Raw genomic sequence first — 27,194 nt, forward strand, 5'->3', positions numbered from 1 at the left:
CTACTGTGGTTGAAATAAAGGTACTGTGAATGATTAAAAAGTAGTTTTAGCCACAGATGCTATTTTCAAGAAATTTATAGTCTAGTGGAAGAGTTGAGGTAAGAAATATGTATACACACACAAATAATTATTTTTTTAAGATTTTATTTGTCAGAGCGAGCGAGCACAATCAGGGGGAGCGGCAGACAGAGGGAGAAGCAGGCTCCCCGCTGAGCAAGGAGCCTGATGTGGGACTCGATCCAGGACCCTGGGATCATGAGCTGAGCCGAAGGCAGACTCTTAATCGACTGAGCCACCTAGGTGTCCCCACACACAAATAATTATAATACAGGTTATAAAACTAGTAGTGTCAGAGTAGTATAGATAATGTGCTGTAAGAGTTCAGAAAAAGGCAAGATTATCCTTAGCTTATTATTGCCCCAAATATGCAGTTGGATATCCTTTCGTTTATAATGGTCTTGGGCATCTAGGGACATCCATAGTCATTATGGAGAACAGATTGAAATTCAAAAGTTTTCTGATTGAGTTGTGGATGAGAATGGGGATAGTATAAATTTTGAATTTTCAGCCAGTGGAAGGATATAATAAACCCTTGCTGTTGACTGTGGAGGTGGTTTGCATTTCTTTTAATATTTTTAATGACTGTACATGTATAAGGGAAGGAAAGCTGTAACTGCAAATGCTGAGTATAGATATTGGTGAATTGAGTGTAGTGGTAATAACAGTCGTTTGCCACTTAAATTTTAGGCTTAATTTCCATGAAAAGTAGTAACAATTAGATACACTGATAAGAGTCATTCATGGTAGGTTTGTTGTATATTTTGAATACCATATTTAATTCCTGATGTGTTGTCAAACTTCAAACTTTGTTTTTTCCTATTCTTTAAGTTGATGGTTTGCTGAACAAAATTGACATATAGTAAAATTGTATTAAGCACAGCAGTTTTTATTTTCTTAGTGTAAAAAGCAATAATTTACATGAAGTAAGGTTTCTTTTTAGATAACTGACCTTAAAGAGTATGAGCATTTAAAATGGTGGAGCCATTTTCCTTAAGACTTGCTGGCATTTAAAATAATAAGATGTAGGAGAGTGGCATTTAAATCAATGAGTTGCATCTTGTCAGCTCTTTTTAGTTCATTGCTTGAAATGTCAGTAAGCTATGGGTAGCAGACATGGCTGTAGCTACAGGCCCATGATCTACTGGGGTAGGCTTGCTAACGTAATTATTAAAAACTGCATGCATGCACGTGCTTCTAATTCCCAGGTTTTCTATACCATATTGTATGAATTTAAAAAAAAAAATCATTTAAATTTGGAGAACACATGTACAGAGCAAGGAATGGTCTTGAATTTAGATAGGGATGGTTCTAAAATGTTAGTCACTCACTCCTGAACTCTAGGCCATCTTACCTTTTCCAAGTGAAATTTGTCATTATTTATTCCATTTCCTTTCCTGAAGTGTTATCTTTCATAAAGAAAATCAGCAACTATGTAAGTGTCCTTCCCCTACCCTCCAAAACACCAAAACTTGTAAGGTGACAAATGTTAGAGTTAGGAAAGAAACTTGAGGAAATGTTAATCTTTATATTTTGTTTAAAGTTTAATCTTATTAACTATTGCCCTAAGAACGAACTTCCATGCTGACATACTTTTGTTGCTTTATTCAATAATGTCCTTGCTATTTCAGGGACTAGTGGAACTACTTTTGTTACAGTTCTTGGAGAAATCTAATAATTCTGTCGGGTCAGCAAACTATGGCTTGTCTCCAAGTCCAGCCCACAGCCTGTTTTTGCAATGCCTACAGGCTAAAGAGTTGGTTTTTAAAAAAGGGGTGGAGGGAGATGCAATAGAGACTATATATATCCTTCAAATACTAAAATATTTACTATCTGGCCCTTGATAGAAAATGTCTTCCTCTCTTTTGAACATCTTCATCAAGTTGTTGAGATATTAAGAGAACCCTGAAAGTTGTTAACTTCCATATCTTATCATTCTCTTTGCTTTTCTTCTGTGTATTGGAGCAACTGGTAACATAAGCAGATACAATTTAATGGCAGGACAGCTGGGGTTATGAAGGAGAGGATGGGAGAGAGACAGGGAGATCTTGCCCACCCTACCCCCCCCCCCTTTTTTTTTTTTTTTTTTTTTACCTTTTTCCTTTGAAATAATTTCACTTTAAAAATTTTTTTATTGGGCACCTGGGTGGCTCAGTTGGTTAAGCAACTGCCTTTGGCTCAGGTCATGATCCTGGAGTCCTGGGATTGAGTCCCACATTGGGCTCCCTGCTCAGCAGGGAGTCTGCTTCTCCCTCTGACCCTCTTACCTCTCGTGCTATCTCTCATTCTCTCTCACTCAAATAAATAAATAAAATTAAAAAAAAATTTTTTTTTTTAATTAAGTAGGCTCCATGCCCAGTGTGGAGCCCAGTGTGGGGTTTGAACTCATGACCCTGACAGATCATGATCTTGAGCTGAGATCAAGAGTTGGATGCTTAACCAGTTGAGCTACCCAGGCACCCTAGAAATAATTTCACATTTATAGAAAAGTTGTAAGAATAGTATAAACACTTTTTTTTTTTTTTAAGATTTTATTTATTTGAGAGAGAGCGAGTGAGAGGGAAAGTACAAACGGGGAGGGAGGGGTGGCGGAGGGAGAGGGAGAAACAGACTCCTCTCCAGGATCATGACCTGAGCCGAAGGCAGACGCTTAACTGACTGAGCCACCCAGCTGCCCAAGAATAGTATAAAAACTTTTAAATACCCTTCACCTAGATTTACCAGTTGTTAACATTTTGCCACGTTTGCTTTACTATTCATTCTCATTCTTTCTCCCTCAGAGATACTACATAAAACATACACAGATTTTCCTGAACCATATCAGAAGTTACAGACATCATACCCCTCATACCTGTCTATTCCTCAATATTTCCTTGTATATTTCCCTATTTCCTAAGAATAAGGGTATCCATTTACTAAACTACACAGTACATTTACCAAAAATCAAGCAGGTTAACTTCAGTACGGTATTTAATCTGTGACTGTCATTCAAATTTTACCAGTTGTCCCAGTGACTTTATAGGTTTTTTTTTTTTTTTTTTACCCCCTCCTTTAGTTCAAAATTCAATTTAGGATCATTAAGTTTGATTTTCTACTCTTTAGTCTCCTTTAATCTAGAATGGTTCTTCAGACTTACTTATTTAAATTCAATTTAGTTAACATATACTATTAGTTTCAGGGGTAGAATTTAGTGATTCATCAGTTGCATAGAACACCCAGTGCTCATTACATCAAGTGCCCTCCTTAATGCCCATCATCCAATTATCCCATTCCCCCCACCCACCTCTCCTCCAGCAACCCTCCTTTTGTTTCCTATAGTCTCTTATGATTTGCCTCCTTCTCGTTTTCATCTTATTTTATTTTTCCAGATTCACCTTTTTAAAAAAGATTTTATTTATTTATTTATTTGACAGAGAGAGAGAGAGCGTGAGAGCACAAGCAGGGGGAGTGGCAGGCAAAGGCAGAGGGAGAAGCAGACTCCCCACAGAGCAGGGGAAGCCTGATGTGGGACTTGATCCCAGGACCCTGGGATCATGACCTGAGCCGAAGGCAGTTGCTTAACCAACTGAGCCACCCAGGCGCCCCAGATTTACTTATTTTTAATGATACTGACATTCTGGAAGAGTACTGGTCGTTTGTTTTGTAGAATGTCTTTCAATTTAGGTTTTGTGATGTTTCTTCATGGTAAAATTCATGTCATGATCTTTTAGCAGGAGTATTAAATAAGTGATATTATATCCTTGTCAGTGTATCACATCATGAAACACAATTTTAGCTTAGTAGGTGGTGTTTACTCTGATCACTTGACAAGGTTGATGTTCACTAGGTTTCTCCACTGAAGTGGTTCTTTTTCCTCCTTGTAATTAATAAGTAATTTGTGAAGAGGTACTTTGAGACTATGTAAATATCTCTTCTTTAGTAAACTTTCATCCACTTTAGTTTTGGTATTGGTGGTAATCTCTTGCTGGAATCAGTTATTTTTTTGCTGACTTGGAAATTGTTATTTTTCTATTATTCCTCTACATTTTTTAGTTCACTTTATACTGTGAAGAAGAGCTTTCCCATTCCCTCTGTCAGTTTGGAGTTAAAATTTTTAGTTTGTTCAAATATATCATCCAGTGTCCTAGATTTGATTAGTGGGACCCCCTTCAAGCCACCTACTATGTCCTTCTGACATGTCCCCATCATTTTTTGAGCACTTTAATACTTTCTGGTACAGCAAGATATTCTCCATTGAACTTGTCTTTTCCCTGCTCCAGTACTGGTATTTTTTCCAGTATTTTTTTGGAGGAGGGGTGGATCTGGTTCCTTTGGTGATGCACGTATCCCTTTTTTGGCCAGTCTGCATACAACTTCATTAACAAAGACCAGCTTTTGGGCAAGACTCATCCTCCTTATCTTGATTTATATCTTAAGATATAGCAAAAATAGTGAAAAATAGTGAAATGTCAACAATTCATAGTGACTGACAGTAGTATATCCAGATTACTATGCAAAAAGTAGATGGCAAGTAAAAAGTACTGTTTTTCAACCTAAAAGTATGCTTGCTTGCATAGAAGGATATTTATATGAGATTTTGAAAATAAGTCACATTTCTTCATGATTCTAAAAATGTACGTAGGATCGTTTGTTTGATTTCAAGTGCCAGAAATCAGTGATCTGTTCAGTATCTTGTGTCTTTAACCGTGAACCTATTTTTAATGATTTTTAATGAGGTAATATTTATATACAGTAAAATTAATCCATTTAAGAGTTCAGATTAATAGATTTTGGTAAATGTATACAATTGTATAACTACCAGCACAGTCAAGGTCAGGACAGTTCCCTCACCCTAAAAAGCTTTCTCATGTTCCTTTGTTAGTCATTCCCTTTCCTGGACCCTCCAATTCAGTCACTCTAGTTTTACCTCTTCTAGGTAGATTTTTATATAATAAGAATCATATAGTATGTAGTCTTTTATATTTGATCCTTTCATTTAGTATAATTTTTTTGATATTTATTATTTTTGCATATACTCTTGTTCCTTTTTATTGCTTAGTAGGTCTCCATAGCATATATCTGCAACTATTTCTCTGTTCACTTCTTTATGGACTTTTGAATGTTTCCAGATGTTGGCTATTAGACTTACTCACATATAAGCCTTTGGACATATATTTTCATCTCTCTCGGATAAATACCTAGAATTGGAATTATTGGGTAGTATTACAATTGTATATTTAACCTTGTACTTCCATATGGTTCAATTTAATTTAACCATTTTGTGATTCCATCAGCAATGTATAGGAGTTCTAATGTTCCTCATTTTGCCAACATTTGATATTGTAAGTTTTTTTTTAACTTTAAACATTCTGGTGGATCTGTAGCGGTGTCTCACTATGATTTTAATTTTCATTTCCTTGTTGATTAGTGATGTTGAACATCTTTATACATATCTTATGTAAAACATTTGTTTGAATCTTGTCTCCATTTTTAAAAACTTAAGTGGTAATAGTTCTTTATACAGTCTATATAAGACTTCTTGTCATTTTTTTCTTTTAAAATTCATGTTTTTATCAAGAAAATCTCGTGCTTTCTTTTAGAAGCTTATTAGTGTTGACTCTTATATTTTGATATCTGATCCATTTCTAGTTAATTTTTCTGTATAGTGTGACTTAAGTGTTGAGGTTTATTATTTTTCGTAAGATAACCCAGTTATTCTAACACCATTTGTTGAGAAGACCTTCTTTTCCCCTATTAAATTCCTTGGCATCTTTGTTGCATCAGTTGACAATATTCCTGTGGGTATATTTCTGGACTCTCTTATTTGCCATTGAACTATATTATCTATTTTTACACCAATACCAGTTTTTTGATTAGTGTATCTTTATGTCTGAAAATCAAATAGTACTAGTTCTCCAACTTTGTTTTTCTTTTTCAGACTTGTTCTGCTAATCTAGGTCTTTCTACATAAATTTTAGAATAATATATCAATTTTTCAAAAAGCCTTTTAGAATTTTGATTTAGGATTGCATTGAATCTCTAGAGCAATTTTGAGAGAATTACCATATTAGCAACATCGAGTCTTCCAGTTTATGATCATAGTTTATATCATCTTTATATCTTCTTTAATTTCCCTCAGAAGTGTTTTGTAGTATTGCTTCCCTTCAGCCTGAAGAATTTCCTTTAAGCATTTCTAGTAGTACAAAGAGATAGCAACTCTGAAGTTGTAGGGAAAAGTATAAGCTTCTTATTTGAAAACATCTTTTGGATATTTGTTTTATTGCCACTCCCAAAAAGATAATAAAAGATAATAAGAGTATATTATATGGATTGTGTAGGTAGAGATAACCAAGAGCTTAATAAAGAACTTGAGGTCTTTTCTATTGAAGATCCCAACCCACTGGGTATTAAGTCTCCTTTCCTCCTTTGGCTGATGGATCATCATACCACACAGTGTTGACGGCTTCTGCAGCTCTCTCTTCCTTTACCTATCCTTATCACCTTCACAGCTCCCTTAAAAGAAATTACCTTATATTGGAAAATTGACACAAACTTGTGAGGCTACCAGAAAACATAGCAATTGAAGATACATGACCTACACTTTCCCTGAAAGCTGTGTACAAAATTAACTTTTACACACACACACACACACACATATTTTTCATTTATGCCAGCACTAGCAGTTAGAAAATAAATGAAACATCCTTTTCACCATAATGACAATAAAAATGTAAAATAATAAATAATGTGGGAACTATGTGAATAAACAACAAAATTTTAATTGAGATCCACTAAAGCCTACTTGGATAAATGTAAAGCAGCTCCTGAAAAAGAAGACTGAATATTTTTAAGGATGTTACATTCTTCCTGAAATCCTTTCTAAGTATAATGCTCTTCAGATCAAAACCACGTCTTCTTTGGGGAGCTGGTGGTAGTGGGAAAAGAGTTGACTAAGTTATTTTAAATATAATCTGAAAGAATAAAGCTAGAATGGCCAAGACATTTTGGAAAATATGAATAATGAATAGGGATTTGCCTTCCCAAATACTAAGACTTACTATAAACACATAATAATTTTTAAAATATGATACCGATGATGCTTTTCTCAGTTCTTTATTAAGGAGAGAGCTTTTAAAAAACATGACTACTCCTTACTGCAGAGCTACAGAATCTAACTCTTTGACAGTATATTCTAGGCATATATGCTTTTAAGAAGCTCACAGCAGAAAAAGAAAGGAAGCAGCAGCAGCTCAGAGTAGATTCTGATATGACAGAATCACCTGTGGCTATGAGTAAACCAGTCTAGGAGGACCAATTCCTGAATTCTGAAGGAAACCAGGGGATATAAGTTCCAATTTATATCTCCAACTTTATTCCTATTATGTTCTGAGCCAACAACTTGTTCTTTAATAACTGGGGATAATAACTGTGGTTTTTTTATTTACAGAAAAGTATGTCACATCATTTTGTTATTTTTTTGCCATACCATATGTAGTGACTCCTTTTAAAATTCAGATATGAGGGAGGGGAAATGACATGAATTTACTCTTTTTGTATCTCCTAGCTATTGTGTTAATTTATTAGCTCTGTGTCATATGAACTTTTTTGTTCTTGTTGGTTTATTTTGGTGTATAGTGTAATATGTACAGTGAGGGAGGATGACCTATATTTTGTTTGTACATCATTGCTATAAATTTTTTAAGATTTTATTTATTTGAGAGAGAGAGCTTTATTTATTTGAGAGAGAGAGAGAGCGCACGGGCAGGGAGCAGAGGGAGAGGGAGGGAGAAAGAATCTCAGGCCGACTTTGTGCTGATCACAGAGCCTAATGCAGGCTCGATACCATGACCTGAGCTGAAACCAAGAGTTGGACATTTAACCAACTGAGCCACCCCAGAGCCCCACATCGCTGCTATAAATTTTTAACTTGGTGACTAGATGCAGTTGAAAAAAGTATGTGATGTTATGTTATATTTTTCATCTTTGGCTATTATTCTGGATAAAAATAAGCAAAATAACCATTTGGTGAAAATTATTTTAAAACAGCCACTTAAACTCTGGAAATAACTGTCTTAAGCAAACGGAGAATCTTTGTTCAAAAAAAATCTACTAAATCTCAGTAAGAACAATGGGACTCTGGCATTTGACCCATGACCCACTCCCACCCACCTCACTGAGCTCAGCTTGAGGGAAGCTCTACTCTGAGCAGGAGGAGCAGACTATGGGCTTCTCTCATACCGTCTAGCTTCTTGTTGCAGATACTTTCTTCCAGGCAGCTGAGGTCGAAAAGCCTCATGCTCCTTTCATTCACTCATCCGTTACTCATCTACTCCAGGCGCAGCAGATTGAGAATACTGAGCTTTGGGCCAGGCATCATTCATAAGGCAGAAGTTCTATGCCGGGAGAGGCAAGTCATCCAGCACCCCCTCTCATAAAGCACAGATGTTACTCTGAGAGAAGTTGGTTATTGTTCCAGCCCCCAGTTTCTGTGCAGTGTCACAAAGGTTCTTCCAAAGGGAAAGGCAGGCTTTGAGAACAGAGAACTCTATAGCTCTCTTAAGGGAACTGACTTTATCTGGAACAGAGCTTACAAAAAGTTGTTGTTGAATATGATGAAGATTTTTGTGGTGAATAATTGAGGCTGGTAGCTCTATAATACTAGTAGCAACAAGTGAAATGTCAGACCAGTTAGAATTTTTACCAGAAAAGAGAGAACCAGAAAAAAAAGATAGCTAAAAGAGCCCTCCTGGGATTGGAGTAAGCCTCAAAGACTGGCAAACAAACCTAGCCCCTGCAAAGAGACTCCACTCTTACTGGAACAGAGAGTGGTACAATTTATGCACTGTGGTGTGGCAGAAACACACCAGTGAAACAAATTAGTAGAGGCTGGCAGCTGGATGTGTGATACCGCTACAGGCAGATCAGCAAGAAGCTTCTAAAGGGAAGACCTGAGAAAGAAACTGCCAGAGAGTCTAACTGAATGCACAGTCATTCCTGGTGGACAGGGAGACTGCATGCTCAAGACAGCATCCCCTGAGAAGTGATATCAGAGGCTGCACAGTGCTAGTGAAATAGACTTCAATGACGCTAGAGATAAAGAGGGACATTTTTTTTAATGATAAAAGGGTCATTCTGGGCACCTGGGTGGCTCAGATGGTTAAGTGTCTGCCTTCGGCTCAGGTCATGATCCCAGGGTCCTGGGATCGAGTCCCACATCGGGCTCCCTGCTCCTTGGGAGCCTGCTTCTCCTTCTGCCTCTCTCTCTCTCTCTCCGTCTCTCATGAATAAATAAATAAAATCTTTAAAAAAAAAAAAAAAAGGGTCATTCTATCAGAAAGACATAATTATATCCTTACCTAACAACAGAGCCCCAAAATGCATGAAGCATAATGTGACAGAAGTGAGGGGAGAAATAGTTCAACAACAATAGTTGGATATGTTAATATTCCACTTTCAGTAATGGATAGAGCATCTAGGCAGAAGATCAACAAAGATGGAAGACTTGAAACAACACGATGTATCAACTAGACCTAACAAGATATTTATATAGAACACCCAAAAAAGAACAAAATACTCATTCTTAACTGTACATAGAACATTCTCCAGGAAAAGACTTTCTGCTAGGCCATAAAAAAATTAAAGGATTGCAGTCATATAAAATGTTTTCCCACTACAGAGGAATGATACTAGAAATCAATTACAGAGGAAGTATGAGGAATTCACAAACGTGGATATTAAATACCACTTCTAAATAATCAGTTGATCAAAGAAGAAATGACAAAGGAAATTAGAAAATATTTTGAGATGAATTAAAAACAAAGCCAAAACATACCAAAACTTATGAGATGTAGCCAACAGCACCTAGACCAGAATTTATAGCTGCAAATGCCTATATTTAAAAAGATTTCAGTTCAATACCCTGTCTTCCTTAAAAGACTAGAAAAAGAAGAGCATACTAAATCCAAAGCAAGTGGAAAGAAGGAAATAATGATTAGAGCAGAAATAAATGAAATAGTATAGAAAAATAGAGAAATCAACAAAATCAAAGGTTGGCTCTTTGAAAAGAGCCAACAAAATTGATAAATGTCTTATCTAGGGCTGATCAAAAGAAAAAGACTCAAATTACTAAATCACAAATGATATAGGGGAAATTACTACTGACCTTACAGAAATAAAAAGAATTTAAGGGATAATGTATATATTAGCAGACTGGGTAAATTAGATGAAATAAGCAAATGCCTAGAAATACACAAACTACTGAAACTGACATAAGAAGAAATAGAAAATCTGAACCAAGCTTTATTGTGGGATGAAATGTCTCCCCCACGCCACCCACCCCCCAAAAAAAGACATGTTGAAGTTTTTTTGTTTTTGTTTTTTTTTTTTTTAAAGATTTTGTTTATTTATTTATTTGACAGAGAGAGAGAAACAGCATGAGAGGGGATAGGGTCAGAGGGAGAAGCAGGCTCCCCGCTGAGCCGGGAGCCTGATGCGGGACTCGATCCCGGGACTCCGGGATCATGACCCGAGCCGAAGGCAGTCGCCTAACCAACTGAGCCACCCAGGCGCCCGACATGTTGAAGTTCTAATCCCTGGTACTTATGAACATGACCTTATTTGGAAATAGGATCTTTGCAAATTAATCAAGTTAAGATGAAGTTACACTGGATTAGAGTGGGTCCTAAATCCAATGACTGGTATCTTTATAAGAAGAGAGATTTGGAGACTGAGGCACACACAGGGAAGAAGGCCATGTAAAGATGGAAGTAGAAATTGGACTTACGCTGTCACAAGCCAAGAAATGCCAAAGATTGTTGGAAACTACCAGAAGCTAGGAGAAAGCAGGGAAGGATTCTTTCGAAGAGCCTTCAGAAGGAGCATGGCTCTGTTGACACCTTGATTGCAGATTTCTAGATTCCAGAGCTGTGAGAGAATGAGTTTCTGCGGTTCTAAGCCACTCAGCTTGTGGTAATACATTACAATAGCCCTAGGAAATTAATGCAACCTAGAACAAGTAAAGAGATTGAATTTGTAATTTTATTTTATTTTTTTTTAAGATTTTATTTATTTGACAGAGACAGTGAGAGAGGGAACACAAGCAGGGGGAGTCAGGGAAGGAGAAACAGGCTTCCCACTGAGCAGGGAGCCCTATGTGGGGCTCGATCACAGGGCCCTGGGATCATGACCTGAGCCGAAGGCAGACGCCCAACGACTGAGCCACCCAGGCGCCCCTGAATTTGTAATTTTAAAACTTTAATCAAAGCCCATGGCCAGACATCTTCACTGGTGATTTCTATCAGATATTTTTGAAAGAATTAATACCAATTCTTCACAAACTTATCTAAAATATAGAGGAATATTTACTCACTCTGTGAGACCAGTATTATTTGAATACCAAAACCAGACAGAGAAGTCATGAGAAAAGGATACTTCAGACGAGTATCACTTATTTATACCAACAACAACAATAAAATTCTTTTTTTTTTTTTTAAAGATTTTATTTATTTATTTCAGAGACAGAGCACAAGAGGGGGGAGCAGGAGAGGGAGAAGCAGACTCCCTGCTGAGCAGGGAGCCCGATGCGGGACTCGATCCGGGACTCGATCCCGGGACTCCAGGATCATGACCTGAGCCGAAGGCAGTTGCTTAACCAACTGAGCCACCCAGGCGCCCCAAAATTCTTAACAAAATTATTAGCAAACCAAATCAAACAACATATGAAGACTGTTATACACCTTTACCAAGTGAGATTTATTTCAGGAATGCAAGGTTGGTTTACATTACAAAATCAATTAATCTAATGTAATACAATGCATTAATGGAATAAGTGATAGGAACCACATGATCATCACAATGGATGCCCTCCCCCAAAAGTGTTTGACCAAATTCAACACCTTTTCATGATAAAAACATGCAACACACTAGGAAGAGAAGAGAAATTCCTTAGCCTAACTCACGAAAGTACATAGCTGTGGTGGAAAGTTGAACATTTTCCCCCTAAAATTAGGGACAAGACAAGGATGTCCACTCTCATTTCTGTGTATTGTATTGTACCTGAGGCACTAGCCTTGGCAATTAGTAAAAAAAGAAACCAAAGTTACCCAGATTACAAAAAGTGTCTTTGTAGATAACATGATGTTGTATATGGAAAATCCTAAAGAATCTAACAGAACACTGTTAGAGTTAATAAGTTCAGCAAGGTTGTAGAATACAGCATTTTGAAAAAAAATGGGGGCGCCTGAGTGGCTCAGTCGGTTAAGCGTCTACCCTCAGCTCAGGTCACAATCCTAGGGTCCTGGGATCGAGTCCCACATCGGGCTTCTTGCTCAGCAGGGAGCCTGCTTCTCCCTCTGCCTCTCTCTTTCTCTCTCATGAATAAATAATAAATAAAATCTTTTAAAAAATAAAAAAAAAGGTGGTATTTCTAGACAAATAACAATGAACAATCTGAACATGAAAATTAAGAAAACAGTTCCATTTACAGTAGCATCCAAAAGAATAAAATACTTAGGAATAATTTTAAGATGTTTAAGACTTGTACACTGTAAATTTAAAAAAATTGTTGAAATAAATTAAAGATCTAAATAAACAGGTATCTCATGTTCATGAATTGGAATACTTAATATTATAAAAATGGCATTGCTTCCCAGAATGGCCTGCAGATTCAGTGCATTCTCTGTCAAGACCTCTACTACCTTCTTTGCAGAAATTGAGAATCTGATCTTAAAATTCGTATGAAAATTCAAGAGATGCATGAATAGCCAAAACAATCTTATAAAAGAAGAGAGGACTTAACACTTCCCAATTTCAGAACTTAACTACAAAACTACTGTGATCAACATACTCTGTTACTGGCTTACAGTTGGGAAATGTAGATCAGTGGAATAGAATTGGGTGTTCAGAAGTAAATTTATGGCTAGTGATTCATTTTTTTTTTTTCAAAGATTTTTTATTTCTTTATTAGAGAGGGAGTGAGTTGAGTGAGAGAGAACACAAGCTGGGAGGAGAGGCAGAGAGAGAGGGAGAAGCTGACTACCTGCTGAGCAGGGAGGCTGATGTGGGACTTGATCCCAGGACCCTGGGATCATGACATGAGCCAAAGGCAGATGCTTAACCAACTGAGCCACCCAGGCTCCCCTGGCTAGTGATTCTTGACAAAGGAAGTTGGACCCCTTCTTATACCATACACAAAAGTTTACTTGAAATGGAACATATACCTAAAAGGAAGTTCTAAAACTATACATTTAGAAGAAAACATAGGAGTAAATCTTCATGACCTTGGGTTAGCCACTAGTTTTTTAGATACAATACCAAAAGCACAAACGACCAAAAAATTAGATAAATTGAAATTCATTAAAATTAAAAACTTTTGGGGGTGCCTGGGTGGCTTAGTTAAGCATCTGCCTTCAGCTCAGGTCATGATCCCGGGATCCTGGGATCAAGTCCTGTGTCAGGGGGAGCCTGCTTGTCCCTCTGCCTGCTGCTCCCCCTGCTTGTGCTCACTCTGTGTCAAATAAATAAATAAATAAATAAATAAAATCTTTTTTTTTTTTAAATTTAAAACCTTTTTACTGCTAACAGTAGTAGCATAAATGAAGTGATAAGCTCACTGACGGCAGAAAATATTTGCAAATCTTACATCTGATAATGGACTTACATCCAGAATATATCAATAATTCTTACAACTCAACATTAAAAAGGTAGATAGCCCAATTAAACACCAGGCAAACATATGAATAGACATTTCTCCGAAGAAGGTATTTAAATGACCAATTAGATGTTCAACATCAGTAGTCATTAGGGAAATATAAATCTGAACCATGAGGCACCACTTCTTGTGTACTAGAATGGATGTTATCAAAAAGGTAACAAGTGTTCATGAGTATGTGGAGAAGTTATGAGTCATATTCTCATTGCTGTTGAGAATATGAAATGGTGCACCTGCTTTGGAAGATGGTTTAGTACTTCCTCAGAATGGTAAACATAATTAAGACATGATCCAGAAATTCCACTCCTAAATATATATCCAGGAGAAACGAAAATATACATCCACACAAATATTAAAGGCAACGTTATTTGTATCATAGTAGCCAGAAAGTGGAAACCTAAATGGTCATAACTGATGATTGGATAAAATGTGCTGTATCCATACAATGGAATATTGTTTGGCACTAAAAAGGAAGGAAGTACTGGTACATGCTACAACATGGTGAACCTTGAAAACATTATTTCAGGAGGAAGAAGTCAGTCTCTCTCTCTCTCTCTCTCTCTCACACACACACACACACACAAATATTGCACAATTCCATTTATACGAAATATCCAGAATAAGCAAGTCCATAGAAACAAAAAGTAGTAACAGTGGTTGCCTAGGGTTGGGGCAAATGGGAGAATGGGGAATAGCTGTTAATGGGTACAGGGTTTACTTCTGGGGTACAGAAATGTGCTAAAGTTTATCATGGTGATGGTCCCACACCTCTGTGAACCTACCAAAAAGAAAACATTGAATTTTACATTTCAGATGGGTGACTTGTGTGGTATGTGGTATGTCTATTATGTCTTAGTAAAACTATTCAAAAACAAAACAAATAGGTGTGACTGTAATTAATATGAGCTAACTGAAAGTTATCTGTATGTTTCAGAGTCCAGGTTGATAAAATTGGTTAAAATTGTTTAATTCAAGAAAAAACAGGTAGCACCTCCCTTACTGAGTGCTATGTTAGTTTCTATGAGTTGATTTAGTAAGACAGTAGACTGAATGCAACATTAAACATGGTTGAAATATAGGTGTTCTGTGCTCGCTTCGGCAGCACATATACTAAAATTGGAATGATACAGAGAAGATTAGCATGGCCCCTGTGCAAGGATGACACGCAAATTTGTGAAGCATTTTTGTGATGAGCACCGGGTGTTGTATGTAAGTGTTGAATCACTAAATTCTACACCTGATATTATACTGTATATTAACTAGCAGGAATTTAAATAAAAACTTGGGGGAAAAATACACGGTTTTGTAAATGTGTATGTAGAATCATTCACTGAAACTACACTGTACAATGCATCCTTCAACTAACATCTTCTCTAAGATTTTCTAAACATGAAAAATAAATACAGACATTCTGCTCAAAGTCTGACTGAACTGACTGAATATAAGACTAAGGAGTTAAGTACAGTTCATACATGTAATGTCTCATTTTAAAAATCACTAAACAATGATAGTTGAGGATTTTATTGGACTCTTTAATTAGTATCTATTCCTAATACCTTTTAGATATTAAATCTGTATCAAAAATACATTATTTTGTGATTCATTTTAAAAAGTTACTTAATTTCTTTAGGCTGCAAAAGAGAATGTTGGCAAATACAACTATAGTAAAGGTTTGTTTTCATAATGATTTATAACACAATATTTTCTTTTTTGTGGCAGACTTAATATGTCTAATATAGAAGTTATATGGGATGATTATTTTAATTTGATTATGCAAGAGAGTTCTTCATATTAAACTATTTGTAATATATAATTGATGCTAAATGTGTCTTTGCAAAATACTCTTTTGGTTGTGCTATCAACACAGTTTGGATGATGGAATCATAAAAAGCCGGTTGCAAATGTCATTGGGTGTATTTGAAATCTTTAAGAAAATTGTTTGTGGATTATAACATTCTTTCAGTGTCTTGTTTATTACTTCCTTTTCATTGTGTCAAGGCATGTCCTCATTTTCTTATTTAGAAATGGACTTTTAAGTTTTCCACGACATAAGTAAATGCATATGACAATACATTGCAGCGATTTGAAGTAAATTATATGCGCTGGAACTTAACACGTTAAACATGTACTTTGCTTTTCTTTACACTTTTATTTTCTATTATCATAGTTTCCTGTTTATTAGCTACAAGAGTGGAAATAAGTACAAAGCATTAACAACCTAGTCTAGTGCTCCTGCAGTCTGAGAACAGATTCTGGGAATGTTTGGGACGAGTCAGTTCAGCATTTTGAAACTTTCTGAACAGGACTTAAATTTTTATATTGTAAACATTTTTAAGCGTAAATAGAAACGTTTACCTTTAGAACACGCGATGCACTCTATTTTTAAAGTCTTTTTTCCAGAGCCAGTTTTAACCTATTAATTTCACAACTCTAAACATTTGAAAGCTATAGTTTATGAAATAGTATTCTAGGGACAGAATTATAAATTTAGATAACTTTCTCTTTGAGTTTTCCCTTCTTGAGAGCTTGTTTGGAGGTTGTAGCAGGGGAGCGCAGCTACTCGTATACCCTTGACCGAAGAACGGTCCCCCTCTATCGGGGAAGGTCATCCTCTTCGACCGAGTGCGCAGCTTCAGAAGGGACGCACATGGAGCGGTGAGGGAGGAAGGGGACACCCGCCTAGCCAGCCAAATCAGCCGAATCAACCCTGGCGATCAATGGGGTGACAGATGTCGCAGCCAGATCGCCCTCACATCCTGAGTTTTCCCTTCTTATGGCCCTTTTAAAAATCTTTGTTTTGTATCTGGAAAAAACATTTTGAATTTGGAGAGCAAACATGATTCTCAAATAATATTTAGGGTTTAAGGTATCTTTTTGTCTGAGTTGAATTGTGTGTGAACTGTTGCTGTATAGTGTAATAAGAACCGTTATATTTGAATGCTCAAGAAAAATTTTCCTTTAGTAGTATTAGCTTAATTAGAGTTTATCTGTAAATTTTAAACATAATTCATAAGATAAATAAAAACCACCCGAAGTGTATTTTTACATTCACTTTGCTTTTTGTGGAGATAACTTTTATTCTGATTTGAAGTTTTAAAATATTTTAATTGTATTAAACTGATTTGTCTTATCTGTTACTAACATTTGTCTTTGATTTTGCATCTGTGCTTTTGATACTGAATGGGGAAAGATCTTTGTGCAAATATTTCACCAAATATTTTTACAGGGACACTTAGTCGGTCTGGATGAACCAGCTTCGGGAGCTGGGCAAGAAGCTCTGCTTAAACAAGAGCAAGCAAAAATCATTCGATTCGAGAGACAAGCAGAAGAGTTCCTCAATGCAGTCTTTTATAGAAAAGGTTGGTTCTAGCGAAGAATGGCGTTTAGCATCTGCTTGTCTTATATTAATTTCCTTAATTTTAATGTCATTTTTTAAAAGTCACTTTAAAAAATATTTATCTTTATTGATAATATACTTTATATTCCTTTGGTCAAGTTAAATTTGGAATAGGGTAAGGCAACCCCTCTCCCTCCTTTTCATTCTGAAGTGATTGTGTCTTGTAAGATTTTATTCGTTAAATAGTTCCTGAAAGTATTATGAATGTCTGAAAATTCTAAGGTTTCAACAGTGCAGTGTTTTCTCAGACAAATATTCTTACATAGTTACAGTTTTAATCACAGATAACCATAAAACCCGGGCGCCTGGGTGGCTCAGTTGGTTAAGCGACTGCCTTCGGCTCAGGTCATGATCCTGGAGTCCCTGGGTCGAGTCCCGCATCGGGCTCCCTGCTCGGCAGGGAGACTGCTTCTGCCTCTGACCCTCCCCCCTCTCATGTGCTCTCTCTCTCTCGTTCTCTCTGTCTCAAATAAATAAATAAAATCTTAAAAAAAAAATTAAAACTTTCTTTAAAAAAAAAAAAAAAAAAAAAAACCCATAAAACCCAACTTTTAAAATAAAATTTCAGTAATTCCTCACTGAAATTCATTTGTAAAGAAGAGGTTAAGTTATATCTTAAAATTAGATTTGCAAGCATTTCTTCCTTGATATAGTCTTCACTCAAATTTCATTGGATTATTAAAATTGGAGAAAGAAATTCATTATTATATAGTAAAACTTATACCCCATATGTTGGAGGTGGTATTTAATAGCTCTACCTCTTAGATATTTCAGCTTTTCTTTCTTCTTGAAACTTTTGTAGACATGTTTCACATTTCTTTTCTCTGTTCACAAAGCATAATTGCCATCAGTCAAGACCTTCAGGATGCTTCCCTCCGTGATCCATTCTAGTGAAATCTTTACCTTCAAGAAATTCTTTCTAAATGGATTTGTATTCCTTAGTTATGTCTTTCCTTTAGTTCCAAGATGGAAATTACTGTGAGAAGTTCTAAAAAAGTTTCCTACAAACTCCTCATAATCCTGAATATTCCTTATTTAATCTTCAGCAGACTCAGTGATTCTGCTTTCTTTAATATTTTTTTATATGTTCTAGTTTACACCTCTCGTGCTCGTGGGAATTTCCTACTTCCCTCCAAAGTTAGAAGGGTGATTTTTACCTATACACTGGTTGAAAGTCTGATAAGTGCTATTCTCATTGGTTTACAGTTGGAGACCAACTGATGTTCTGCTTAGTGTGGTCAGTATTTTCAAAATGGAGTATGAAGTTAGGGGTCAAATAAAATTAAGGAGTGAAGAAGATTATTGTTTTCAGAGGCACTTTTTTTCCTTCCATCAGATCCCTGTGCAAAATTAAATCTTTTAGTACATCCTCACTTCTCTTTTCATCTCTCTAGCACCCTCTGACCTAAAGCTCCCAACTGAGGCTCCCATGCCCACTTTATCTTCCCCTTAGAGTATCCTGAATTCTAAAATTATGTTCAAAATAGTAATTGACTTAGTTTTACAAACATTGATTATTTTATTAAAGTAATTCACATTTAAAGTGTAAATGACAGATCAGTTCTGTCAGTTTTTTTATTTTTTGTTTTTTAAAATTTTTATTTATTTGACAGAGAGACAGCAAGAGAGGGAACACAAGCTGGGGGAGTGGGAGAGGGAGAAGCAGGCCTCCCACCGAGCAGGGAGCCCGATGCAGGGCTCAATCCCAGGACCCCAAGATCATGACTCAAGCCAAAGGCAGACACCCAACGACTGAGCCACCCAGGTGCCCAGTTCTGTCAGTTTATTAACAAAATAAAACATCTTTACAGCTCCTCTGCTCTTCTCTACTTTAGAATGTGTACTGAGTCATGGGTCTCTCCCTAATATACATGGAGAAAGAACTTTTCATCTACTCTTTGGTTACAGGGAGTTAATAAGGTCAATCATAAGCATATTCCTAAAGAGAATTCTAGCCGCTTTGTCTGCTAGTCCTGTCCCCTTATCATGTAGGAATAACTTAAAGTTCTTAAAAGTTTTCTTATTTAAACAAACTTTTGGGCACATGAGGGAATTTTTACCTCCAAATCAGTGTTAGGGTAGACTTCAAGAGATGAGAATACTCTGAAATTGTATGTAAAGTTAAATTTGTGTATTTGTATACTGGCATATGATGCTCAGAAAAAAGAACTATTGCTTTGTTATTGAGGTTCCTTCCTCCTTGTTTTATGCATTAATATTGTTATTTTTAGATATTGTATTAATCTTCATGAAAATGTCTTAACGATGACCATTAGTACTCTTCAGGTTATACCAAAAATGTGTAACATGAACAGATATGACAGGCAATTTAGTCTGAAGGGGATTTTTTTTTTAAATAAATAGCTCAGAGATTTGGATTTACTTGTTACTGAGTATTGCAAATGAATGTTTTTTGTTTGGGGGACGGGGCAGCGGAAGAGAAAGAATCTTAAACAGCCTTCATGCCCAGCTTAAGATCAGTGAGATCATGACTTAAGCTGAAATCAAGAGTCAGATGCTTAACTGACTGAGCCACCTGGGCACCCTGAAAATTTTATGTTTTAAATAATTATGAAAGGTACTATAAGCTAGGTAGGGACATAGATGCAATTAAAGTAAGCTTTTGTGATATGGACTCTATAATAAATTGCAGCTTACGAACAGTGTACCTTCTACAACTGTCATTATCATATTCTTTCAGCTTGCTTTGTCACTTCTGTTAGAAAATTTGATACTTTCCTGAAAGTTGGATTTTTTTTTAAAAATTATTTATTTTTAAATTTAAGATTTTGAGAGAGAGAGCATGCGTGCACACAGGCACAAGAGTGGAGGGGAAAGGCGGAGGGAGAGGGAGGAGGAGAGAATCCCAAGCAGACTCCATGCTGAGCGTGGACCCGACTTGGGGCTCAGTCTCATGACCCTGAGATCACAATCTGAGCTGAAACCAAGAGTTGGATGCTCAACTGACTGAACCACCCAGACGCCCCAGATTTGCATTTTTAAAAACACACAGGTGGCTGGTGATGTAGCATTTACTTGTTTTCCTGTAGTTTTAATTTTGATTTGATTAGTTGTTTTTACTTGACTCCATTGTGCATGTTCCCCAAGGCATATCTAGGTTTATAGAAGTTGTGTTTTAAGTAAGTGAAAGAATGAAATGTGTTCAGGAAACTTCAAAGGATGTAGAAATTCAAATGGTAGAGATGTCATCAATTTGTGAATATGAATTGTGTTTTATGATTATGTTCTTCATTCAAAAAAGAGGCAAGACAGACTGCAGGCATTTAAAGCTCAGAGGTAGCAATTTATGGTCTTTATCCTAAAATCTCTGACTCTTCACAAATCTCTTTAATTATATTTATGAATCTAATTAAACACAGGCATCTCATAAATTCATTTTGCTTCCTATTTGGAAACGTTCTTCTTTATGAGTTGCTGGGGATAAGAAGATACACTAATATATTAAAACTTGAAATTATTTGGAGGATGGATCTTAAGTGGAAAGCTAAATGAATATTAATAAGAATATTCAGTGGATAGAGAGATTTCAAAAAGGCAGTGTGTGGCTAAAATGTTTATTAACATTTAAGGAACTTGTCAGTGGTTGCAATAATTTCTGAACCTTACCTAATTGAACACCTTAATTCTTAAACCATCTAGCATACTCTATAGAGAAGAAATGTCAGGTTAGAAATACTTGTTAGTAGAACAGAAATGTTACTGTTAAAGCAAACCTTATTAGACTTCAGAGAATTAAATATTCTGACTTTAGATTATCTTCTGGTATTGAATGTTATCTTTCAGGAAAAACAAAATTGTTCTTAGGAGTCCCATGAGGTTTTGATGATATGTGTATGTGTGTTTACTGTGGAGATTTTAGATTTTAATAGTAATAATCTAAATTTATAAATCAACCTAATTCCCTTCCAGCTCCAACTGTATTATGGGTAATTTACCTTCTATAGCTAAATCTTTAAAAGACCAAGGAAACTCAGGTTTTCTGAGAACTGTCTTCTAAAATCTCTGAAGTGTGGTGAAGTAAAGGTCACAAGTGGAAGGAATATTAAGAGCACAGGGAGAGTTTTATTTATTTTTTTATTTTTATTTTTTTATTTTTTAAAGATTTTATTTATTTATTTGACAGAGACACAGTGAGAGAGGGAACACAAGCAGGGGGAGTGGGAGAGGGAGAAGCAGGCTTCCCGCAGAGCAGGGAGCCCGATGCGGGGCTCGATCCCAGCACCCCGGGATCATGACCTGAGCCGAAGGCAGACGCTTAACGACTGAGCCACCCAGGTGCTCCACGGGGAGAGTTTTAATCAGGGTTCTACCACTAACCATCTATACAAATTTGAAGAGGCCACTTATTCTTTAGACACATTAATCTCATTTGTCTAAAGAAAAACAAAACTTGATGAGTATCGATTGATTTAACTGATCCATTTATTACTCAACTAATATGAATGCATCCTTTATGCCAGGCAAGATTAGGTGCTGAGTATACAGAGGTAAACAAACATAATCTCTGCTCTTGAGAAGCTTAGCCTCCCTGAGAGTGTGGTAACGGTGGAGGTGTGATGACATATTTATACGGAACATTTCCCTTTTATTTTCCCCCATTTGACCCTCAAGGTCCCTTCCGGTGCTAAAAGTTCTTTGAGTTAATGAATTTTTATGTTTTAAAATTAAAAATTGAATTGATTAGAAATTGATTAGAAATTGATAACTTAGGTGTTTATTTCATTACTTCCGTAGCTATTATGTTTAATGATTGGTAGAGTGTATTTAAAGAACTCATGGAAAATATGTGGGCTTAAGCTTTTGAGATTTGGCATTTAAACTCCTGGCCTAGGGGTTCTAAAATTGGGGTCCCTCAACCAGCTTCATCTAAAAACTTACTAGAAATGCCAGTCCTTGAGCTCACCCTAGAATTGCTGAATGAGTGACTCTGGGGATAGGACCCAGCAGTCTGTTTTTATAAGCACTCAAAGTGATTCTGATGAGCCTGAAAATGGGAGGTTATTGCCCCAGTCTATCATGGATCTTATATTAAATATCTCCTTTTATAATTTTGATATGCCTTCAGTCTTTAACAGAAAGTAAATTAAGCACTCATGAACTAAGTAATCCATTCTTCAATAATTTAGGAAGAGGTAGCTGAGGAGGAAAGGTCTAGGAGAAACCAGAAATGATCTCTAGGTGGTAAACAGGGGGGTAATTATTTCATAAAAGAAGGGTTTGAGATTTCTGTATCAGGTAAGTGATTCTTACCCATAAGATATACTATTTGTTATCCCTTTATTTAATTTCATAATATTGAGGGGATGGTGTTTAGAAATGATTTTATGAAAATTTTATTTTTAAAAATCTGGAACTCAAGTTTTTAGAGATTAAAAATATAATTCTGAGAGGGAATACTACTTTTAAGATATTGCATTATAAGAAAAAAGATAAAATGAAATTTTATGTTTGCTTGAAAGCTGTCTTTTTTTTTTTTTTTTTTTTAGTACATTGTCCCAATTTAAAAGTAAATAAATCTTTGTTTACAGACAGTCCCTGGGTCTCCGACCCCAATATTCCCCTAGTGGCCCGTGAGATCATGCAGCGAATGATCCAACAATTTGCTGCTGAATATACCTCAAAAAATAGCTCTACTCAGGACCCCAGCCAGCCCAATAGCACAAAGAACCAAAGCCTGCCGAAAGCATCTCCAGTCACCACCTCTCCCACGGCTGCAACTACTCAGAACCCTGTGCTCAGCAAACTTCTCATGGCTGACCAAGACTCACCTCTGGACCTTACTGTCAGAAAGTCTCAGTCAGAACCTAGCGAACAAGGTATGGTTTGATGTCAAGGTCTCCTCTGTCCAATCAGAATACTTTAATTTGGGGAGAAAAGAAATTATTGGCAAGTAGGGCATCAGTAACAATAATAGGATAAAAACTAATGTGATTCTTAAATTATTCCTGACTCTGCAGTGATAGAGAAGAAATACAGATAAAATGGCTACCTTACGTATCAATAGTTCATAGTCACGATTAATGTACCACCCAGGAAAGTTAGGTGGATACAGTTGTTACTGATCTTTAATTTACTTGATATTTATGTAAATATTTTATACTTTCCAAAACTTTGCCATAGCCATTGTTTTTAAAACCCCTATGAAAAATTAAGTTTTCCCCCTATCCACCAGTGTTCTAGAATTAGCACCTATCTGAGAAATAAATATGTCTTATTAGGTAGAAGTTATACACTGCAAATGAAATTATAAGGCAAGAATGTATATTGTTTGTATTTTTAAAAAAGAAACTCCTGGGGTTAGATATAATGAGGAAGACATTAGACACACCAGGTGGTTCAGTGTATTCAATATTTTATAAATACACAAACACATCCATGTGTATGTGCTATAATATGAACTAATCTTAGAATATTTCCAAAAGGTAATTTTAATTTTTGGATGAGGATCCTAATTAAGGGAAAATTTGGTTTAAGAGGTTATCAGTTTTGCTTAGCACATATTTCTTGAATTTATGAAAAGTTTACTGTCTTAAATAGATTAAATATTTTTGTTGCTTTGTGATCTCATTTTACCTTTAATTTCACAAAGATGAAGTGAGCATTTCAATTCTGCCATTGCTTGACCCATTACAGATTGTAAATTGGTGATGTCTGTTCTAATGAGATTCCTTGTCATAGAAATCTTATAAGAGTGTACAGAAAGTTATGAGATGTGTAGATTTATTGGTGAGAAATACAGGTTCATTTTGCAAAAAGTTTAATTTGTATGAAGAACCTCTTTGAAAGGACTTTCTTTTGCTTATTTTAAGTGATTTAAGAGGGATTTATACTTAATGGACTGGCTTTCGTTGTTTATTAAAAAATGTATTTTTGAATAGTAGTTCTTGCTTTTTTCCTGTTTCTGGGTAATGAATAGCAATCACAATCTCAGAATTCTGAGATTTCCTAGTAGAACCCCTCATTGTCATATGTTCACATCAATCAGTGTACTTTTACTTTCGGTTACCAAAAGCAAAATTGTGCTTTTCTGTGCTTTTTCTTTTTGTTTATCTTTACCAAAGATTGGTAGCTTTCATTTAAAAACTCCTTGCTCAAAATATTGCATTAAAAACTTAAGGTTTACAATAGGAGAACGACAGCATAGAGGTTGTATTTAAAGTATTAATAGTGGAGATTAACGTATATAAAGGTGCTACTTAGTCTAATTTAACTCCTAGTTGGTGCTATGCTTAAGAGATATGTTGTACTGACGGTATGCTCTTGTCAACAGAAATTTAAGCTAGATGACGGGATTAGAGTGTATAGTCTTTAAGTGAAACAAAATTTTTAAAATATTTCCCAAATTACTTCTCATGTGTTTGCAATGAAATCACAGTATATTTAGTATATTTAAGTAGACTTAAAATATATTGCCTGTTTGATTAGACAGATTTGGAAGTCTTTAAATAATAGTGTCTTTGGATATATTTTAAGCAGTGTATTTGCTTATTAGATGTCTAATTGGGTTAAGATGTCTAATAGGACACTTTGTTCTATAAGATTACAGTTATATTTTTAGAAATATTAGTGACCCTAAAGGACAACACTTAGTCTGTATGAGTGTGGGATTTGGGGTTTACAAACTCAGTCACATATTTATTTCTAACAGCATGAAATCAGGAGTGATAGTGTCTTCAGACACTAGTCGTATGTTAGTTCTATATTGGGGCAGTTTTTAACATAACTAGATAGAAAGTCCTCTCTGCTGACCAACTGAAAATCAGAAGCATGGAGTATTAGCTTGTTTTGTTAATTTTGGACAGAATGGCAGCTTTAAAAGTTGTCCAGACGAGGAGTTTTCCTTTTTAGACATGTCTATGAGGGAACAAAGTCTTTGTGGGAAAACAAGGTCTTCTAATTCTATGTTTTAACAGAAAAAAAAAAATGGCTAAACATCTAGGCTGTCATCAGTATCAAGACTATTTCATTCTTCTTTCTTTCCCTAAACTTTGCTCACTAGTTTGTAATATCTTATTAATTTAAAAACCTTGCCTTTATAGATACCAAGAAGGGAATTTTGAATCTCTGCAGATTTTTTCCAAAAGATTGAATCCAAATACACATTTTTTTGCAGATGTGTCTGAAGAGTAATTAGGACACATGAAAATTATAAACAGTTAACATCTGATTCATTTTACAGAATATTTTGTATATACATATTGTAATTTAACCATATAAACTTACATTTTAAAATGATTTGTGTTATGTAAAATTTTCTAAATCCAACTTTTATGTACTTATAGTGTTTCAGGTAGACTTAGCTCTTGAGGAATTTGGTTTTATAATTTGTATGATGTGGCATTAAAAACTCACGTGCTTTGATAAAGGTAAATTTAGAAAATGTAGTCTAATAGTTCTATTACAGAACTTCATACTGTGTAAACTGCGATTTCTAATATCTCGCTATATCCTAACATCTTCAGTGATATGCTGTACCTTTTCTTTTGCCCTACTGATAAAATATTTAACCCTTGGAGATACTAGATATAACAAGCTTTGCTAAATGTGTGTCACTTTAGGAGGGAAAATAATCCTGATTCTATTAACGAATTGACTTAACTCACATATATGGCTAGTGTATCTGCATGGTTGACTAGGCCTATTGCTTTGTCACTTTTGGTCTATTCAGTCCACATTTGTTCCTAGTTTTTAATATCCTCAGGTGTTTGTTTGTGTCTCTACAGACGGTGTACTTGATCTGTCCACTAAGAAAAGTCCGTGTGCTGGCAGCACGTCCCTGAGCCATTCTCCAGGCTGCTCCAGTACTCAAGGGAACGGGTAAGGGAAAATATTTGTAGCCTTCCACAGTTTTATAGGAACAATTTATCAAAGATTGATGCAAATCTCCATTATATGTTTTTAAAAAAATCTTCAGAGGAACAGTCTTGTAAGTGGGCCTTTAGTAAGTTACTTAGTCCATCTCTCAAGTAAAAACACAATCTGTGAAGTCCAGAATTGACTAGTGTAGATCAGTTTTGCCAGGTCACTACAGATAGTGAGTGAATAAAAATATGGCAAGAATGTCTTTGGCCTTTTTGTTGTTGAGTGTTTGAGAGGGGGAAACCTAACCTGAATAATTCCAGGGTTCAGATGTAAGGCAGTATTATGTGTGCTGAAGTTGTTGAATGAAAATTGGGCTCCAGTACTTAACTTGGTATCTCTAATGGAGTGTGTGGGTATGTGGAGGCTGTTCATTTTTTTGTTTGTTTTGGTTTGGTTTGGTTTCATTTGTTGATTGAACTGCAGTTTTAACTCTGTGTGGCAGTTCAGAAAATGTAATTGTATGTATTTTTTGTTTTTTAAGTGGTTAAGACTATAGATGTTGGGATAATCATCTTATGCTACCAAGACATTATTACATGCTCAGTTTTGATAACTCTTAGCAAAGTAAAGTGAATTTTCTGACCACCTAATTTTATAGTGTAAGAATTGTCTTAATTCTCCTCTACATGTATAAATAAGCCACTTAGAAAAGTCAGGTATTAATGAAGACATTTAAATACCATATTGGGAAGGATTTCCATAAAATTGTGTTGTAACCAAAAAATCAACTTCATATATGAAAAGTAACTTTGGTAAGTTAAATTAGTTAATATGTAGGTTCATTTAACTTTTAGAATACCAACATAGGGAAGTTGTTTAGATGTTAAAGGAATAAGTACACACTAAATGGACTAACCTTTTTCAACTTTCTCTTAATTACCTTCAAATTGAAGAATTCCTTTGCTGACTTCTAAAATGCTGCCTTTATTTTCTCTAAAATTCCATCAATTTCCTTTTTCTCTCCTCCTTTATTCAGTCTAAAAGTAACTTATTGATTTAATGCAGTTTGCATAGTTTACTAATCTTTTTTTCTTAAGCCCTTCTTTTCACTATAGTTTATATTAGATACAAGTCATTGTGGTCCCAAATCATTGGATTCCATTTATATATCAGAAAACTTGAATTGTGTAATTAAGAACACATGTAGGAGAAGCCTAAGTGTGGTTTGCA

General features: G+C 35.6%; 1 protein-coding gene and 1 pseudogene across 1 annotated transcript in view; both read left to right on the forward strand.

Annotated features, from left to right (window-relative positions):
• Window positions 1–14,830: 14,830 nt before the first annotated feature.
• Window positions 14,831–14,930, forward strand: LOC123325146 (annotated as a pseudogene).
• A 2,144-nt stretch (window positions 14,931–17,074) lies between these two features.
• LCOR (ligand dependent nuclear receptor corepressor) overlaps window positions 17,075–27,194 on the forward strand; it is a 39,103-nt gene continuing 28,983 nt past the window's right edge. Inside the window, exons 1-3 of the mRNA XM_021699619.1 lie at window positions 17,075–17,103; window positions 22,691–22,978; window positions 25,886–25,979. Of these exons, the coding sequence (XP_021555294.1) occupies window positions 22,741–22,978; window positions 25,886–25,979 (332 nt within the window). The 5' untranslated portion in view covers window positions 17,075–17,103; window positions 22,691–22,740. The remainder of the gene's footprint in view (window positions 17,104–22,690; window positions 22,979–25,885; window positions 25,980–27,194) is intronic.

This window comes from Neomonachus schauinslandi, chromosome 6 (assembly GCF_002201575.2).
Source record: "Neomonachus schauinslandi chromosome 6, ASM220157v2, whole genome shotgun sequence".
Classification (NCBI taxonomy): domain Eukaryota; kingdom Metazoa; phylum Chordata; class Mammalia; order Carnivora; family Phocidae; genus Neomonachus; species Neomonachus schauinslandi.